Below are 18,339 nucleotides of genomic sequence, written 5' to 3' on the forward strand. Positions count from 1 at the left end.
TTTCATAGTTTCTGCCCTACTTTCCCCCTCTTTCCTTAAATAGCTGCACTTTCCCCTGGAGAAACTGCAACTTACACGACTTCCTCTTTAGTCTTAACCACTCTACTCTACTTCTCCTCCCACTTCTACTTCTCTCTCTACTCTACTCTACTATAGCCTCTACTTCTACTTCCAATTCAATTCCCACTTATACTCCCACATCTCTTCAACTTAAACATGGAGAAGAAGGCTGTTCACTTCGGTGGTGGTAACATCGGCCGTGGCTTCGTGGCCGAGTTCCTCCACACGGCTGGCTTTGAGGTCGTCTTCGTCGATGTCATGGACGGCATCATCACTGCTCTACAAAACACCAAGTCCTACGAGGTCACTGAGGTCAGTGATGAGGGCGAGTCTACCAAGACCATCACCAACTACCGTGCAATCAACTCCAAGACCCATGAGAGCGATGTCATCAAGGAGATCTCAACCGCCAGTGTTGTAACCTGTGCCGTGGGTCCGAACATCCTCAAGTTTATCGCTCCCGTCATTGCCAAGGGTATCGACGCCCGCACCGCCACCACACCGTTGGCCGTCATTGCCTGTGAGAACGCTATCGGTGCCACTGACACTCTACACCAGTTCATCAAAGACAACACCGCCCGAGACCGTGTTGGCTCTATGCCAGACCGAGCCCGGTTTGCTAACTCGGCCATTGACCGTATTGTACCTGGCCAGCCCGCCCACAGCGGTCTCAATGTACGCATCGAGAAGTTCTATGAATGGGCCGTGGAGTCCACTCCTTTCGGCGAGTTTGGTCACCCAGACATCCCAGCTATTCACTGGGTCGGTCACCTGGAGCCCTACATTGAGCGCAAGTTGTTCACCGTCAACACCGGCCACGCCACTGCGGCCTACTATGGCTACAATGCCGGCAAGAAGACCATTGCCGAAGCCCTCAAGGACCCTCGCATCCGCGGCATTGTCCGTAACGTGCTTCAAGAGACTGCCTCCCTCATCATCGACAAACATGAGATCAGCGCCGCCGAGCAGCAGGAGTACGTCGAGACCATCATCACCCGAATTTCCAACCACTACCTTGAGGACACGGTCGAGCGAGTGGGCCGTGCCCCAATGCGCAAACTGTCCCGCAAGGAGCGTTTCATCGGCCCGGCTGCCCAGCTGGCTGAGCGTGGCGGAAAGTTTGACGCACTGATGGGCTCTCTTGAGATGGCTATGCGGTTCCAGAATGTGGAAGGTGACGAGGAGAGTGTGGAATTGGCCAAGGTCCTCAAGGAGAACTCGCCTGCCGACGCTGCTGCCCAATTGACCGGCTTGGAACGAGACCACCCTCTCTTCCCCCACGTGGTCAAGGTCGTGGACCGCGTACAATCTGACGCAAAGTAGGCACCTCTTTCTTGCGCCTTCTCACAACATCCTAACATCACTATTTCAGAAGAGAGGCAGGGCAACCGCGCATTTGATTTCGCTTTGACTGAAATTCAACTTGCATGGAATATCGCGAATACCAGGTATACGGCGCGGGAGTAATGGGATCAGTGTTTTATATGACTTTACGAACTGACTGAACTGACTGAACTGAACTATGAATAGCGAATGGAAAATCAATATCCTTTGCCATCCTTCTCTTAAAAAAGTAATCTCACAACTTACTATCCACCCAGACGGGCTTTCTCTTCTCCACAAAAGCCCTAAGCCCCTCCTTGATATTCTCCCCCTCATATAACCTCTTAACCCAAGTATCATTCAACATCGCTGTAGCCTCATCCGCCCCAATACCCTCCCACCCCAACTTAACTCCCTCACGACTAACAAGCACCGAATCAGGACTATTCCCCGCAATCTGCCCAGCAACCCCCAAAGCCTTCCCCAAAACAGCCCGACCAATCTCCTCGTCCCCATCCCCCTCACCAATCCCAATAACAGAATTAACAAGTCCCCACCTCTCAGCCTCCACAGCCCCAACCGTCCGCCCCGTAAGAACCATCTCCATAGCCCGCTGCTTGCCCACCGTCCGCACAAGTCGCGGCAACGCCCCAGCAAGCGCAACAACCCCACGCTTCACCTCCGGCAACGCAAATACCGCCCGCGATGACGCAACCACGATATCGCTGTTGATGATCATCTCCGTGCCGCCGCCGAGACAGAGTCCGTTCACGGCGCAGATCACGGGCTTCTTGCCCTTGCGTCGTGCTAGTCCGCCGAACCCGCTGTTTGGCATTGGCGTTGTGGAACTTGAGGTTGTTGCTGCTGATGAGGTGCGGTTGTTCCATTCTGGATTGAGTTAGCGGTTTGTTAGAAGGGATTGGAGAGGGGATTAGGGCATTAGGGGATTGTGAGATTGCGGTTGTTGTGATATTTGCTGTTGTATGTATGTAGACATGGCTGCGCTCACCTTTTAGATCAGCGCCGGCGCAAAACGCTCGTCCTTTTCCCGTTAAGATGCCCACGCGCATGCTCGGCTCTTCGTCGAGCCATTCCCAGACGGCGTGGAGGTCTGCGTGGCCTTGCGCGTTTATGCAGTTCAGATCGCGGGGTCGGTTTAGCGTAACCAGGAGGATGTGGGGTGCTGGGTAGGTGAGGGTTGCGTGGGCTGGGGTCGGGGGCTGGATTGTGAAGGATGGCATTTTGATTTCTTGGTATTTCTAGGAGAGATTGATTTTTTATTGAGGAGAGGGGAGAAAGAAGAGTTAATTAAGGAAATGATATAGGAAACTAGAGGTGATCGACAGAAGTTGGGGGTAGTTTGCAGATGCGGAGAACCGAGGACCGAGGAGTGTGGGGGATAGTTTACTACGTCTCTATCAAGGATGGCTTTAGAAGTGTTCTATGGCCTTGTTGCTTTACACTAGACGATAGCTGTATGTTACTATGCATTGTACAATTGTACGAATTGCAGGTGATAAATCAACCTGCCTGTGCCGTATGAGATCAATACATCCGCCCACCTCCCAAGTTCCTTATGAACGCCGAAAAAAAAACGCCCCCGAACGAAATCACAAATAGATTTGGATATCAATAAGCTCAGAAGCAATTACAGCGTATGATGGATCTGGCGCACCTACGCCTTGTTGATCCAACCACTGTGTACCATGAAATCATAAATGCGGCTAGTTTTGGTGCCCTCAATCTAACAGAATCAGTAAGAGTCCGCATGCAAGAGTCGAGTGAGAAACATACCTTGCAAATCATCCGTGCATCTTTCTTCTTCAGGTTGCCGCCCTGCTTCATTGCTTCCTTCAACAGTGTCTCCTTGATGACCAGATATGGCTTAGGCATCAGGCGTAGAACATTGCATACTTCTGCCTCTTCCTTGGTCAGGAGATGCAGATCGGCAGCAGTCTCATTGTCCAGCTTCCACGACGGCATCCCGCTTAATGGAGGCACCACATATTTCGTCTTTGCCGGCTGCGGGGGAGGCGCATCCCCATCGACAGCGAAGGCGCGATCGAAATCGTTCAGTGTTTCTTCGGTGGAGTCCGCTGGTGCGTGTGGATTGGCCGCTTTTTGCAGTCGCAGAGGCAGTTCAGGTGTTGTAAGCTGAATCGCTGCCGCGGGTGTCTCTGTCAGCTGTGACTGCTTAGGGCGGGTGCTGGCAAAACGGTCAAATGATCCTTGAGGAAGCAGTCGTTGAACGCGCTGTTGCTTATCCTGCTCGTACTTCTCGCCTGCCTTTAGGTCACCGATGCCCATCTGGCGCCATTCTTGAAGCTGGGAGATGGCTAGGCGGAGGTTGTGCTCGTACTCTAAGCCCTTGTTGACGTCTTCAAAGTCCTTGCAGTTCATCATCCGTGCTAGTGGCTTTGCTTTGTTCAACAAATCTCGCTCTTCCTTGGACCGTTTCTTATCTAAGGCGGTGTTCTTTCGGTAGTCGAGGAGGTTGTGCTCGAAGAGGATTTTCTTGCGCTCTGTTCGCGCTGTCAGGCGGGAGTTGTAGATGTCAACCACGGTCATCTTGAGCTCGGTCTCTGCGTCTGGCTCGCCATTTTCATTGAATCCAGCCCCAGGCTCAAAAGTCATGTGCTGCACCGCTTCTTCGGCATCGTTCAAGAACTCGGTCTCGAACTCCAATCGTCCCGGCATGTAGCCCTGCACTTCGTGACACGCCGGTACACTGGCAGTCGGCTTCTGCTTTGGTGTGGTTGGAGGTGCTGTCTTGGCTGCATCTTTGCGCTCTTCGATGCGACGCTTCTTGCGTGTTTGAAAATCCTCTTTGGAGATCGAATCCTGCAAGGCCCTATCGTCTGGATCGGCACGGGCTGCGAGCGGAAAGTTGACGCTCTTCACATATGTATTGTAGTAGTGGTCTCGCACTTCATCCTTGCTCCGGTAGCCGCCAATGTGGTCTGCGATGTCTGCCCAGGAACCCAGCCCATAGATTTCGGCGCCTTCCAGCAATAACAGTTCTTCGTCGGCACCCCAATCTGCCTGGAATATGGGGACTGAGTTCTGTTCGATCACTTGGAATGGATGTGTGGCGGGGTCATGGTTCTTGGAATTCTTTCCGGCTGAGAAACAGGGAACACAGAGGTCATATTCGGGGCAGGCGGGATGCGAGCACGAGATGCGAACCTATGCGATGGAATCGCATTAGTCTCTGAACAAAACAACAGACCTTTAAATGGCCATGACAGACATGAAGACTTACTGTTGACGTAACATCAATGGAGCACACATCGCAGTGGAACTTGGTGCCGGCCTCGGTGCCGCGCGAGGCGGTCTTCTTGCGTATCACACCCATTATCTTTCCATCCCTTTCATCCTAGGATTTGTCCGGTGCGGTATCGAGAGAAACAGAGTCAGGAGTCTGAGAGTACTGGAGTTGCAGGTGAAAGTTGAGGTTAGATATTCCGGGGAAGGTGTCTCCGCACTTCGGAGCGGGGAATATTCCGGAACTTGGGAGAGTAGGCAAAATGATACCAATACAAATCCAAGCTGGATCTCAAACTTCCTCGTTCTGTGGAGTCAACTGCCTTGATTGTTCAAGTCGTGGAAGGTGATGCGTCGTTAACCCTTGTGGCGGAGCAGTGGCTGAGGCTGATTAATTACTGTACCTTGGAGTGACCAGTGTGTGACCAGCTCAACCAATCAAAGAGGTAATATTAGGTAATCTATAGTATACTTCGTATTATAATTACAGGGGGGACTTCCCCTCTCTTATTCTCATTCGATCTTCGATCTCCCCGACTTCTTCTTATCCTTAGTCGTGCTTCCATTCGGATTTCAAAAGCTATAGTGGTGGTTGTCTCTGTCTTGACTCCTTTCCTTTTGCGTGGTATCATCTGTGTCCTTGTGTGGCTCTCCAGGTTTATTTTGGGGGGCATTTGCGTGTTGATTATTGGGTGTGATTCTTAGCACCCTGCACACGCATTGCGGTACCTTGGACTTTGATCTCTTCTTTTCGATCTGTTTACAACAACCGCCACTATGTCCTGGAAGCTCACTAAAAGTATGTTTACTGGCAGTTGGTCTCCCTCTCTCCCCCCTCAATACCCCTCTCTGCACTGCAGTGGACCAGAGGCAGTCGCTAATGATCCAACTCGTCTGAAGAGTTGAAGGAGACGCATCTGGCGCCCTTGACCTCATCATTTGGCCGGTCGTCGTCTACTTCGACGATCAAGGGTGACTCAAATGGTGATGAGGCTCTGACACCTGTCGCCTCTAACCCGCCCTCCGCCACCCCATCAACGAACGGGATCGGTATGTTGTTCTTATTACTAGAATTCCCCCCCAGTAACTAATCAGTCCATCGTTCTGATAGCGGCTTCCGAGTCTCTTGTATCTCCTCCTGTGGCCCCTGTGAACCCAGGAATCCTTATCGTCACTCTCCACGAAGGGCGCAATTTTTCGTTGTCACCTCACTTCCAACAGATCTTCAACTCGCATTTCCAAAATAACTCTTACGCGTCCTCTTCTCTGCGCCCAAGTACCTCTTCTTCGTCACATTCATCTCAGAACCAAGCGGGTTCCTTTGTGCCATCTGGCCGACCCCAGTCCACAAGTGGGGGAATCAATGCCGCCCCCACTATCCACGGTCGCTATTCCACCAAATACCTTCCGTATGCCCTCCTTGATTTCGAGAAGAATCAGGTCTTTGTGGATGCCGTTTCGGGAACTCCAGAGAGCCCATTGTGGGCTGGTGATAATACAGCCTTCAAGTTCGATGTGTCCCGGAAGACCGAGTTGAATGTACAGCTGTATCTGCGCAACCCTGCTGCCCGGCCTGGTGCCGGACGGAGTGAGGATATCTTCTTGGGCGCATGCAAGGTCAACCCTCGCTTTGAAGAGAGCCAGCCATATGTGGAGGATCCGAAGCTCAGCAAGAAGGATAACCAGAAGGCCGCCGCAGCTCATGATGAGCAAGGGCGTCAACAGGGTCATCAAGGTACTGAGTGGCTGGATCTCCAATTTGGCGTTGGCTCGATCAAGATTGGTATTTCCTTTGTGGAGAACAAGCAGCGGAGTCTTAAATTAGAAGACTTTGATTTGCTCAAGGTTGTGGGCAAGGGTAGTTTCGGAAAGGTCATGCAGGTCATGTAGGTTGACTCGATATCTACTTATATGGGTCCAAACTTCTAACAGTCGGGGATTAACAGGAAGAAGGATACTGGTCGGATCTACGCCCTCAAGACAATTCGCAAGGCTCACATTATCTCGCGATCGGAAGTCACACACACACTCGCCGAGCGATCGGTTCTTGCACAAATTAACAACCCGTTTATTGTTCCGCTGAAGTTTTCATTCCAGTCGCCTGAGAAGCTGTACTTCGTGTTAGCATTTGTGAACGGCGGAGAGTTGTTCCACCATTTGCAAAGGGAGCAACGATTTGATATCAACCGAGCCCGTTTCTACACCGCAGAGTTGCTGTGCGCTCTCGAGTGTCTCCACGGCTTCAAAGTCATCTACCGAGATCTCAAGCCTGAGAACATTCTTCTCGATTACACCGGGCATATCGCTCTTTGCGATTTCGGTCTCTGCAAGCTAGACATGAAAGATGAAGACCGAACCAATAGTAAGATCTCACCACTCATGATACGCCCTACATATCTAACCAAACTTAGCGTTCTGTGGAACCCCTGAATATCTGGCTCCAGAACTTCTCCTTGGCAACGGCTACACCAAGACTGTGGATTGGTGGACTCTCGGTGTTTTGCTCTACGAGATGTTGACAGGCCTGCCTCCATTCTATGATGAAAACACCAACGAAATGTATCGTAAGATCTTGCAAGAGCCTTTGACCTTCCCCAGCAGCGACATCGTCCCGCCTGCTGCGCGGGATCTTCTCAGTCGACTGTTGGACCGTGACCCTGTGCGCCGACTGGGTGCCAACGGTGCTGCGGAGATCAAGTCTCACCACTTCTTTGCCAACATCGACTGGCGTAAGCTTCTGCAGAGGAAGTATGAACCCAGCTTCCGACCAAACGTGGTATGTATTCTTCACTCCTGATCATGCAATGGACCAACATGTGGCTAACTTAATGCAGGTGGATGCCCGTGATACTGAGAACTTTGATGTTGAATTCACCAGGGAGGCGCCCCAGGACTCATATGTCGATGGCCCCGTCCTGTCGCAAACCATGCAGCAACAGTTTGCCGGATGGTCATACAACCGACCCGTGGCTGGCCTCGGCGATGCAGGCGGCAGTGTTAAAGACCCGTCCTTCGGTAGCATTGCGGAGTAGAGATTCTCGCCGCGTCAAATTAGATCGAGAATTCCTGCTGCGAGAAAGAGACAAGAGGTTCATAGAGACCATTTCCTTTTCTAACTGCGCATATGTCTTTCATTAACATATCGACCAATCTTGATCTTTTCTTTTTCCCTTTTTTCGCTCTGTCCATCATATTGTTCTTTTTTCCATCACAACGGAGTCTGTGGCATCTTGATATCGGAGGCGCTCCTGATCTTCGAGACGACATTGTTTCTTGTCGTTTCATATGGCCGTTGAGCGCTTTGATTTGATTTTCCTGTCTTGTTCGGTCATCTCCCTTCCATCTCAAGTGTTCATTCTCTCTAGGCAGGTTCCTTTCTTACCCTTGGTTTCGTTGCTTTTCTCAAGCGGTCATCGTCTGCACCCTTGTCCTGTATTCTCGATAAAACTCTCAAATGGACAATGCCCAAACAGTTCTGCATCATATTTAGTCTCCGAGTAGGATGGATCACGTCCCTGGGCGGTTTCAGTTGCGAAGTGCGTGGTGTATTCTATTTTATGACCAGAATACAGCAACTGCACCGCAGGGCAGCAGGTAGACAGTGGCCCATTCAGGCATGTCTTTTTTACTACTAGACACTAGAAGCCTTCAGTAACGTTCACAGAGTATGAGCTCATACAAGCCCAAGCACCAAGGAGAATCCGGTTTAGTACCTAGTACATGTACAATGATCTAATAAAACAACCAAGAAATGACTAGAAATAAAGGGAAACATGTTGCTTGTATCTAGGCATGTAATTTGCTCCAGAGACTCATGACAGCGCAATTACAAATAAGAGAGAGTAAAAAAAGTCGGACACACGTTAAGACGCCGCTCGCAATCAAGAATGAACTGACTGGTCAGCCAGAAAACAAACGATCAACCTAACTCTCCTGAAAAGTCACCAAACAGAACCCGGTGCTTTTTGTTCGTTCACTCGGCTTCGGCAGCATCGGCCTCATCTACTGCAGCCTTGTCGGCTTTCTCTACCTCCTCATCCGCTTCGAGTGCACCATTGGTCGCACTCACGGGCTCTGCTTCTGCCTCTTCTTCTTCTTCATCGCCGTTGATATCAATCAAGGACTCTGAGGAAGGGGGCTCGGGGACATTACCCTCTTTCTCTAGGCGAATGTACTCATCCCACTCAGGGAAGAGATCGTCATCGGTAGAGGCGACATCGGGGGCACCGGGCGGGACACCGATAAGGCGGGCAACCTTTGTCTTGCCAGATTTCTCTAGGGACTCCTTCCATTGGACAACGAGTTTAGGGGCGCTTGAAGGCTTGTAGGTCTGGGCGAGAAGGACTGCCTCAGCGATGCGGTTGGTTTGGATGAGGAGAGCGATGCAGCCATCAATATCGCCCAGAGACCACAAAGTAGAGAAGGCGACATTGTGGAGGCCTGACTCCGAGGCCTGAGCGGCCAGGGCCTTGAGTCCTTCGCGGTTGTTGCTAGCGGTGTGCAACAGCAGCAAAGAACCGACATCCTTGGCATTGGTGAAGCATTCTTGGGCAAGAGCAAGATTCCAGCCGGCCAGGGCAGCATCACCGACAATCTTCCACTTGTGCTCAACATTGGCCTCGCGGGCAATCGTGAGTGCGGTTTCAAGATCGTTCAACGCAAGGGCGAGCTCGAAGCGGTGCTCGGGGTCCGTAGCGACTTCCAGGGCCATTTCCTTATATCCTTGGCCTTCAAGGAAGCGGGCGACCTTGTTCATCTGGTCTTGGGGCACATCCTTGAGGAGCTCAGATGCCATTTCCATATCACCGCGTAGCACCACTGTTTGATATTCAAGCATACTGAGCGAAAGGCTAAAGGAGACGGCGTTGACGTCCTTGTCGGCAAGGTAAATACGGCCATCCCTGGGCAGGTAGCCAAGAATATACATCGGTTGGTCGAAGTGAGAGATTGTGTAGGTCTGGTCACCGACAAGGTAGTTCAGGCGGTTCGTGGAGTTGGTGTAGATGAAGCAATCTCCAACCCACTGTCCAGTTCGGACGGTCTCGTTAATTGTAGCAACCAACTCAACAGCCGCCTCAACTCCATCCTCGTCGGCTTCACCGGCGTTCAGACCGTTGATATAATCCTCGCGAGAATAGCGGAGAACGTAGAAATCATCTTCACAGGCGAGGGTAACCAATTCACCAGATTCGGACCAGTAGACCTGTACGTGTCCATTAGCATAATTTCCAAATATCAAGGTAGAGCAAACTTACGGATTTTGGGTCAGCTTCAATTCGCCGAACCAGGCTGCCAGTCTCCCAGTCAAAGAAGCCAATGCCACCCTGACCCTTCACACCCAGAAGGACACCATCAGAGAGGCCCTCGGCTTGGAACCCAACATCAAGGCCGGCGCTCTGCTCCTTGAAGTTCTTGAAAATCTTCACACTTGTCGATGACTCGCGGATAGCGTAATCGTTACTGTTGTCTTTCGCACCCCAGGCAAAATCGAGAGCTTGCCCAAAGGCCTTGTTTCTCCATGCCAATGCGGTGTAGATGATGTATTCTCCATCACCACAGACAGAAACAAAACGTCCGTTGGGAGAGTGCGACAGGGTTTGCGGGTACACCTCGCACTGTCCCAAATCCTTTGTTGGTAGAGAAAGGGGTTCGCCGTCTTTGACACTAGCATCGCCACCCTTGATCACTGACGACACGACCTCACTGTGTCTTGCCCAGATAAGCTTACCGGACCCATCCATTGAGACGGCGGGCTCTTCCCGACCCATCTTCACCACGACAGCACCATCGTCGAAACCCATCGCAATTCCCTGTCTACCCCGCTGGTAGGAAACACACCATGCTCGTTCTAGGCCATAGCTTAATGACTGCTCCAGTCGGTAGGTATTTGCATGCCAAATCTTAATGGTTCCATCTTCGGAACCTGAGATTATCACAGGGAGTTCGGGGTGATAGCAAGCAAACGAGACATTGCTTGTGTGGCCTTCGAGGGTTGCAATGAGTGCCTTCGTGGTGTAGTCCCAAATCTTAACGGTCTTGTCGTCGGAGGTGGTGAGGAGGTATGGCTTATCAGCCTGTGGATAGTAGTCGACATGGTTCACACCTTTTGTCTCGTGAGCCTCGAGTGTGAAGTTGGCATGGGGAGAGCCGAGGTTCCAGATCTTCACGGTCCGGTCCAAACATGCGGAGGCGAAAGTGTTGGTATCCTTTGGGTTGATTGCCATGCCCATAACATAGTGGCTGTGGCCCTCGAACACTTGCACGCATTTCCAACCCTTCTCCCAGTCCCAAAGCTTAATTGTCATGTCATCGGAGGCTGTGAGCACAAACGGCTGGGTAGGATGAACGGCAATAGAACGGATATAATCCGGGTGTGCTTCAAAGGAGGTGATTTTTTCGGATGTGTTGTAGTTGTAGACCCGGAGCTGGAAGTCATCTGAACCGCAGACAATCCAGTTCTTCCGCGCAATAAATCGACCGGCACGGACGGGGACATCGGTGAGTTCGAAGGTTTTGATGATAGACTACAGGGTAGACATGTTAGACGAGAGTATAGGGAGTGTAAATCTGTGTCAGGCCTTACCTGCGATTCATAAGACCAGATGTAGACATGGCCTATACAGGAAAGTAATTAGCGCATTGTACGTCTCGCATACTGCCCCTCCCTCAACATACCACTATACAAGGTCGTCAAGATCTAAGAATCAAATTAGTTTGAGCGAAGCTACTGAGTGAATTGAAAAAGCTTACCCACGGCTCTGTAGGGTGGAAATCAATCCCCTTTACCCGCTCGGAGCGGGCAAACAGCTGCCTCTGTAACATTTATCGTCAGCAATCCCTCCAATTGTGGACGTTCACCTGCGAAATCATATCACTGTATGTGCTAAGAGCAGATTTGCAACTATATGAAACGTTTTATCGTGCGTACCTTGATGTCGAGCCGCATGTTGTGTGGGGGATGAGACGAGTGTTTGTGTGATGCGGTGTTGGGCCTGTGACAGCGATAGGAGATTTCGCGAGCCGCTCAAACAGCCCAATGATAGGGAGGAGCGATCCTCGGGGCAAGTTATTAATTGGAGGAATTAAGAAAGGATTGAGATGAAGGAGAGCTTGAGGGAGTGCGCTTCATTCAGGGACAGCAATGTATGTGTCCACAAGGGATTCCCGCCTTGGCTCACCGCCTTCTAGTCGGTCTATCCGCTATACAAATGTCCTACAAATTCATTTGCATTGAAGAAAGCTATACGGATTGCTATGTGAGATTGGTGAAATGTAAGCTTATATTCCAAGTATGGATCTGGACAAAATAGCAATAGCTCAAATACTTTCGATATACTTCGCTGTACATAATCATCACCCAGATGTATAAAATTGAAACTGAAAGACCAATTGCCTATATACTAGGCTATAGACATGTCTCAATTAGATCAACATGTCCGATAGAAATTGCTGGTATACCTTCATTCGTCGAATATGCGAATCATAGCTTGGTAGCTCTACGACTCACTCTAAAATTTCAAATGTTTGAACTCTCAAAACATGTATTCAAACAAAGAGACCTCTAGTAGTAGTTACAGAGATTAAAATTCATAGCCATTCCAGATTTGCTGTTTAGTGACCACGCTCGAAGTAGGACCACTGGCCGGGTTGGGGCTTTTCCTCAAGTTCCTCCCACCTGTAAAAGTGTCAGCAAGAAGTCTAAACCACAATCTTCAAATTTCCACTTACACCTTGGCCTCGGCCAACTGATCCACAAGCTTGAGCTCTGTCTCTGCGACCTGGATGATCTCCTCAATAAGGCCGGCGCCGATCTGCTGTTCGATGTGAGAGATCCTGCGCAATAGATTAGCGTTAGATTCGCGATTGTTCGAGGTCAATTCGGAAAGCTAGGTACACATACTGGTCGACATCAAGCGCAGGCTCGCTCTCCCATTTGATATGTTCGTGGTGGAAGTCATGATCGGCCTTGTCGGTGGTCTCGCTAGCCTCATTCATGATTTCAAGCCATTCTCCTTCTTGTTGCGGGGTACGGGCGGGACCCTCGGTTGTAGCTGAGAGGGCTTCGCCATCCCATTCTTCACCGCGAGCATTGTCGGATCCATCCTTCTGTTGGGCAGCGGCATGGGTGTAGGTGCCGTCGGAGTGCTGGACCTTAGCAAACCGCTCAGGTTCGGCTGCCACGGTTTTCCGCACACGCTCCAACCATGCATCGAATCCGGCGGGCTTTTGCGACTCAATGACTTGGAGGCGGTGTCGGGTCAAAGCCTCAACGGATTGGCGGTAGGCGGAGGATTCGGGGAACGCCTGCAACTTCTGCAGAGTAGTCGAGTAAAGGTAGATTAAAGTAGGGCGAGGGCTGGGGTGGGTGAAAAGGCCCGTCAATCCGGTAGGAGCAAAAGGCTCCAAATACCGGGGCTTGACATTGGCCAGTAGCCGGAGTGTGGAGCGCATTGTGAATGGATTTGGTGATATTGAAGTCGCTCTGTTCCAGGGAGATGAAGTGGTGAAGTCGGCCCGGAGCGGATTAACTTTATGTTCCATAGTGAAACGGCAGGGGGAAACGCAACAACTTACCTTTGCCGAATACCATCAAAGCCTCACATCTGGTTCTTTGTTTGGACTGTGTGCAGTTCTATTTTGCTCTCAGCTACGGGCGCTATAGTCGCTAAGTGCTGCTTCTTCCTGCGACGTGACCAGTGCCCACCCGAGTCGCCAGTCTTCGCCCCCGTCCAATGTGCCACCTGTAACATTTCGCGATTATCCTCCCTACTTCGACCAGAGTCCTTCGTTTTGCTCAGCTTTGACATCTTGAAACTACTTATACTCTCCTTTAAACTGCTATCCAAGTTATTCGCCTTTTTCTTTTACCAAAATGAAACCGTCTTGGCTGGGGTGGTCCCTCCTCTCACTGTTGGTAGCGCCTGCTTTGGGTACGCCTTCAGATGCTTCCGACCAACAATCTGGAAATACACTTGTCAAAAGGGCGTCTCGTGGAGTGGATACCGACAAACCCACAATATTCAATGGTATTGAAGTGCCCCCGTTGACCGAGCTGACCCCGGAGAATTTCGAGGAAGTGACCAAAGATGGTTACTGGTGAGAATCCCTTCTGCAGCAATCAATAAACCGCTCAAGGCTCTAACTATTCTAGGATGATCAAACATTATTCCCCCTCTTGCCCGCATTGCCGGATCGCCGCCCCATTGTACCAGACCCTGTATGAGTACTACTACGTGAGAATCTATCCCCTTATTTCAACATTTGAGCCTTGGATCTGATTAGTGATAGACATCAAATCCTTTATTCCTCTCCGGATTGAAACCCGATGAGCTCGCGTCTCTGGACTCATTCACTGGCTACTATAATCTCCATTTCGGGTCCATAAACTGCCAGGCCTTCGGCGATTTCTGCAAGAAGCTGAACGTCGAATTTTACCCCGCGTGGGCGTTCTATGATATGGGCGTTCAGAACGAACCCCCCGCGCGTGCCAAGACGATGTCAGATATTGCCGCTATGATTGAAGCCAAACTCGAGACAATCAAGCCTGGGACCCGACCTTCGCAAGGCATCCAAATCCCAAAGGCCGGCGCTGAGAGCATGGAAATGACCGCTAAACCTGCAGTGGTAAAGCCTGGCGCTAAAACAGCTGTCGAGAAGCAGAGCATCGAGACCGCGGAATTGGAAGGCGTTAGCGCTGAGTCTGTCAAGGCCAAGCTCCAAGGACGGCCTGCTAACCCCCAGGGCGTTTCTATCCCACTCACTGCGGAGAGTTTCCAAAGTCTTGTTACGACTACCCACGATCCATGGATCATCAAGTTTTACGTTCCTTGGTGCCATCATTGCCAAGCTCTGGCCCCGAACTGGAACTCGATGGCCAAGGAGATGAAGGATACTCTCAATGTTGGCGAAGTGAACTGCGATCTTGAGAAGCGACTGTGCGAAGATGCTCGCGTGAATGCCTACCCGACGATCTACTTCTTCCGTGGCGGCGAGAGAGTTGAATATACCGGTCTTCGTGGCTTGGGTGATCTGATCGCATACACCAACAAAGCCGTCGGTGTGGGCTCGAGCATTCAGGATGTTGATTCGACTACTTTTAAGAAGTTGGAAGAAACCGAAGAGGTTCTGTTCCTGTATCTCTACGACCACGCGACCACATCTGAAGATTTCGAGGCCATGAACCGCCTCACCCTTAGTCTTGTGGGACACGCTCGCATTGTCAAGTCTGACAGTGCTCCTCTTTCCGAGCGGTTCAAGATCTCTACCTGGCCTCGTCTTCTAGTCGTCCGTGACGGACGTCCCAACTACTATAATGCCCTTGCTCCTAAGGACATGAGAGATTTCCGTCAAATCTTGTCGTGGATGCAGACTGTGTGGCTGCCCATCGTACCTGAGCTCACCGCATCCAACGCCCAAGAAATCATGGACGGAAAGTTCGTGGTTCTCGGACTCCTCAGCCGCCGCCGAAGCGATGACTTTAAGCAATCCAAGCGCGAACTGAAGGAAGCCGCTCTTGAATGGATGGACAAGCAGGTTCAACTCTTCCGCCTTGAGCGGGCTGAACTTCGTGATTCCAAGCAACTGCGCATCGAAGAAGCCGACGACCGCAATGATCAGCGTGCACTACGGGCTGCGAAAAACATGCGTATTACGATCCGCGAGGACGATAAGAAGCAAGTCGCATTTGCTTGGGTCGACGGCGACTTTTGGGAACGCTGGTTGCGCACAACCTACGGTATCGATGTGGAAACCAGTGACCGCGTTATTATCAATGATCAAGATGTAAGTCTTCCCTCGTGAGATTTGTTTAAGCACTATACCTGACTTCCTATAGAACCGCCGCTACTGGGATACTGCTTCAAGTGGAGCTCCTATTATGGCCTCACGGACCTCTATTCTCGAGACTATTCCTCTCGTCATCGCTTCCCCTTCGAAGTTGTCACCCAAATCTACCATCGGCACTTTTGAGAGTATCTTTTTCTTTGCTCGATCCCTCCTCGGCAGTCATCCCATCCTCTTCTTCATCATCTTGGGTGCCGTGGTTGCTGTGGCTACCATATTCGGACGTGGACGTCTGAGACGTAGTGCTGCTCGCGGCGGTATTATTGGCAACACCGCCACCAACAACGGTGGCTTCTTCCACCTGGATGGCAAAGAGGGGTTCCTGAATGGAGGCTCGACCGACAAAGTCGACTAATGAGACAAATGTACAGTTAGGGTGTTTGGCTACGTGGTTCTTATAATCTTTTGTTTCCACTGTATTTGATTGCTGCTTTCCTTTCGTGCGCCTGTTCGATCAATCCTGTCTTAGTTGAATCCCTTGCATGTCAGATCAAGGGGTTTTGAAGCACATATCTTTTTATTCCATTTATTTCAGCTATCACGCGAATTTTTGGGGCCTAGGCGTATTAGCTTCTTGGGAGCCGCAAGGCTTCCTAGTGCTAAGTCAATTAACGCATTAATATCTACAATTTGTTCTTTTTACGTCAGGTGCCACTTCTTTTGCCATCTATATCTGGTGTGGTAGTATATTTTCCATCCTGAGCATAAAAAACAGGATGTAAGACTAAAATTTGGACTCTCCTTAATAAAACTAATCCATTGACTCGGCCTCATACTTGAGCGAAAACAATTACGCCTCCTCTGATTGGCCACTGGCTTTGGAGTCACGTGTAAACTCGGGCACTCCCGGTTTTCGTCGACCACCAAGTGCCAGCTCTTGTCTCCTAGCAATTGTCCCACCAAATCACTCCGGTGTATTCTAAAATGGTAAGTGCTTTCATACCCGATGGATGAGAAATCCCCGTATTCTATTCCGGGGTTCCTTGCCTACTTGGTCGCGCTCCGGCTAAAGGACAAGGCCATGAGTATCACAACCGGCTTCCGAGCCGCGGGATAAAACGAGATAGAAAATGTCACGTCAATTGCTAACATATATCCTCTAGTTCGCCCCTACTGCTCGTCGCGCCGCCGCCCAGGTCTCCGCCCAGGCCTCCGCCTATGCGCCCAAGTGAGACTCCCCCATACCCTTCTTATTCGAACCCCGGACAGTACACGTTGGTCGGCAATCAGCACGTTGGATGGAGCAAATAAAATATGGCCTTGTACTTGCCAACACAGCTTTTCTCGTTGATTGGATTCCCGTCTTTCTCCTCTTGCAGCGGAGCTTGACGGATGTCCGGCATCCGTGGGGAGCAGACCATGGGCTTTGACAAAAGAGCTGGATATCGAAGAAGACCGATCAATCAAGCAAGCAGAACACCAAGCTAACGCCTCACTAATCTGCAGGTACTACATCCCCCGCACCGTCGCGGGTATGACCCTTGGCACAGCCGTCCAGTAGTGAGTACATCCCGCATTCGACTATCCAGTTTGGATAGGATACAGGGGCTAATAACGTTCTCAACAGTGGTACTGTCGCTGCTGGCTTCGGTGTCGCCCTTGGTTCCGGTGCCCTCTTCATCTTCGGCGAGGTTCCCCGTGTGCGCAACGACATTCTCCGCAAGCTTCCTTTCCTCGATAACTACTACGACCGCACCATCGCCCCTGAGGACAATGTGAGTCAATTACGGTTGATTTGGAGGGTTGGATATGATGCTGACTTTCTTAGGCCTTCTGAATCATTCGCGAGGGTATATACCTGTCTCTCCTTCGATAGATATGAATCAGAGCTTTTGAGGGACAGGCCGGGGCTGTACTGTGTAGAATAGCGATGAAAGTATTTTGTTTTTAATACCACATAGAAACCGTTGTTTCAAAGTAAATATGGTCACCTTCATAGGGCTGAAAAACCTAGAGCTCTCGGGAACACGGACTCTCACGGAGTATATACGTCGGACATCCGAATGTTCCATGGAATAGTTTCCGAGCTTACTATAGATAGCGCTGTCGTTGGGACTAGGTAGATATGCATGTATTCATGACATATACATACCACAAACAAGGGTTCTCCGGCATTCAATGCATAGCCCTTTTTCCCCAACAAGGTAAGTCCAACCTTAGATAACAAGCCTCAAATTATAATGGCAGTCCTGGAGGTTTCAGAACGCCGAACAGATCCCCAATCAGCACAGCCGACACCCGTGGACGCCTGGCGAGTCAAGCCCTTATCTCTGTCATTAGGTTGATAAGCAGATCTGATGCGCTAACGCTGTCTCACGGCAGAAGTCCCGTGAAGTATAACGCCTGGAACTTCCTTGCTGGGACTAGACTTCTCTCTACCAAGCTCGTAGCACCGATCGTCAAAGCCCTGTGCCTCGAATCAGCGGTGGTATCTCCCGTCCCTACAAATCACAAGCCTGCACAGTGAGGCCATCGCGTGTTCGAATAAAATACCTCTTTATTGTGCAGTTCATTCTATCTTTTTTAATTTATCCACATCAATCCATATGTCATTGACTCTTATCTCACCTCGTTGTAAGGTGTACTATTGCGTAGAGAGCTGCTTCCCATGTCTTGATGCGGGGCGAAACGCAAAATGCTCCGTGCTATAGATAACATGGCTGACCCCTGTCGACTTGCTCAAAAACCATTAGTCTGTGCTATTTTATTATGCTCCGACTTCCCTCGGCTGTGGTTTAAAGTGAAGACATTCCTGTTTCCCCCCTGTATGGTTGTCATTTTATTTCGTTGATATATATATCGCACACATTAAGAGCGCCATACCTATTTATATTGGTCATGGGCGCAAAC

General features: G+C 50.5%; 8 protein-coding genes across 8 annotated transcripts; 4 read left to right on the plus strand and 4 right to left on the minus strand.

Moving 5' to 3' along the window:
- Window positions 1–216: 216 nt before the first annotated feature.
- Window positions 217–1,383, plus strand: LCP9604111_7055 (mannitol-1-phosphate 5-dehydrogenase; the record flags this gene model as incomplete). The annotated part of the gene is made up of 1 exon (XM_039075045.1): window positions 217–1,383. The coding sequence occupies one exon, from the start codon at window positions 217–219 to the stop codon at window positions 1,381–1,383; it is 1,167 nt and encodes a 388-aa protein (XP_038927057.1).
- Window positions 1,384–1,639: 256 nt separating this feature from the next.
- On the minus strand, window positions 1,640–2,624 carry LCP9604111_7056 (enoyl-CoA hydratase/isomerase family protein; the record flags this gene model as incomplete). Its single annotated transcript, XM_039075046.1, has 2 exons — window positions 1,640–2,271; window positions 2,393–2,624. 2 exons carry the CDS (start codon window positions 2,622–2,624, stop codon window positions 1,640–1,642), a joined length of 864 nt encoding a protein of 287 aa, XP_038927058.1.
- A 434-nt stretch (window positions 2,625–3,058) lies between these two features.
- On the minus strand, window positions 3,059–4,738 carry adaB (chromatin-binding transcription regulator ADA2; the record flags this gene model as incomplete). Its single annotated transcript, XM_039075047.1, has 3 exons — window positions 3,059–3,127; window positions 3,178–4,569; window positions 4,646–4,738. The coding sequence occupies 3 exons, from the start codon at window positions 4,736–4,738 to the stop codon at window positions 3,059–3,061; spliced, it is 1,554 nt and encodes a 517-aa protein (XP_038927059.1).
- A 686-nt stretch (window positions 4,739–5,424) lies between these two features.
- LCP9604111_7058 (serine/threonine-protein kinase) lies at window positions 5,425–7,679 on the plus strand (the record flags this gene model as incomplete). Its single annotated transcript, XM_039075048.1, has 6 exons — window positions 5,425–5,461; window positions 5,548–5,697; window positions 5,759–6,533; window positions 6,594–7,009; window positions 7,059–7,423; window positions 7,482–7,679. 6 exons carry the CDS (start codon window positions 5,425–5,427, stop codon window positions 7,677–7,679), a joined length of 1,941 nt encoding a protein of 646 aa, XP_038927060.1.
- Window positions 7,680–8,620: 941 nt separating this feature from the next.
- LCP9604111_7059 (coatomer subunit beta') lies at window positions 8,621–11,593 on the minus strand (the record flags this gene model as incomplete). The annotated part of the gene is made up of 6 exons (XM_039075049.1): window positions 8,621–9,850; window positions 9,903–11,171; window positions 11,231–11,262; window positions 11,323–11,344; window positions 11,398–11,460; window positions 11,576–11,593. 6 exons carry the CDS (start codon window positions 11,591–11,593, stop codon window positions 8,621–8,623), a joined length of 2,634 nt encoding a protein of 877 aa, XP_038927061.1.
- Window positions 11,594–12,258: 665 nt separating this feature from the next.
- LCP9604111_7060 (complex I NDUFA5 subunit family protein) lies at window positions 12,259–13,098 on the minus strand (the record flags this gene model as incomplete). Its single annotated transcript, XM_039075051.1, has 3 exons — window positions 12,259–12,322; window positions 12,376–12,480; window positions 12,548–13,098. The coding sequence occupies 3 exons, from the start codon at window positions 13,096–13,098 to the stop codon at window positions 12,259–12,261; spliced, it is 720 nt and encodes a 239-aa protein (XP_038927062.1).
- Window positions 13,099–13,519: 421 nt separating this feature from the next.
- LCP9604111_7061 (putative disulfide isomerase) lies at window positions 13,520–15,844 on the plus strand (the record flags this gene model as incomplete). Its single annotated transcript, XM_039075052.1, has 4 exons — window positions 13,520–13,743; window positions 13,799–13,880; window positions 13,936–15,429; window positions 15,482–15,844. 4 exons carry the CDS (start codon window positions 13,520–13,522, stop codon window positions 15,842–15,844), a joined length of 2,163 nt encoding a protein of 720 aa, XP_038927063.1.
- Window positions 15,845–16,413: 569 nt separating this feature from the next.
- LCP9604111_7062 (cytochrome b-c1 complex subunit 10) lies at window positions 16,414–17,266 on the plus strand (the record flags this gene model as incomplete). Its single annotated transcript, XM_039075053.1, has 5 exons — window positions 16,414–16,416; window positions 16,593–16,657; window positions 16,936–16,989; window positions 17,057–17,204; window positions 17,258–17,266. 5 exons carry the CDS (start codon window positions 16,414–16,416, stop codon window positions 17,264–17,266), a joined length of 279 nt encoding a protein of 92 aa, XP_038927064.1.
- Window positions 17,267–18,339: the final 1,073 nt, after the last annotated feature.

Source organism: Penicillium roqueforti (genome assembly GCF_015533775.1).
Source record: "Penicillium roqueforti strain LCP96 04111 chromosome Unknown scaffold_20, whole genome shotgun sequence".
NCBI classification, from domain to species: Eukaryota; Fungi; Ascomycota; class Eurotiomycetes; order Eurotiales; family Aspergillaceae; genus Penicillium; species Penicillium roqueforti.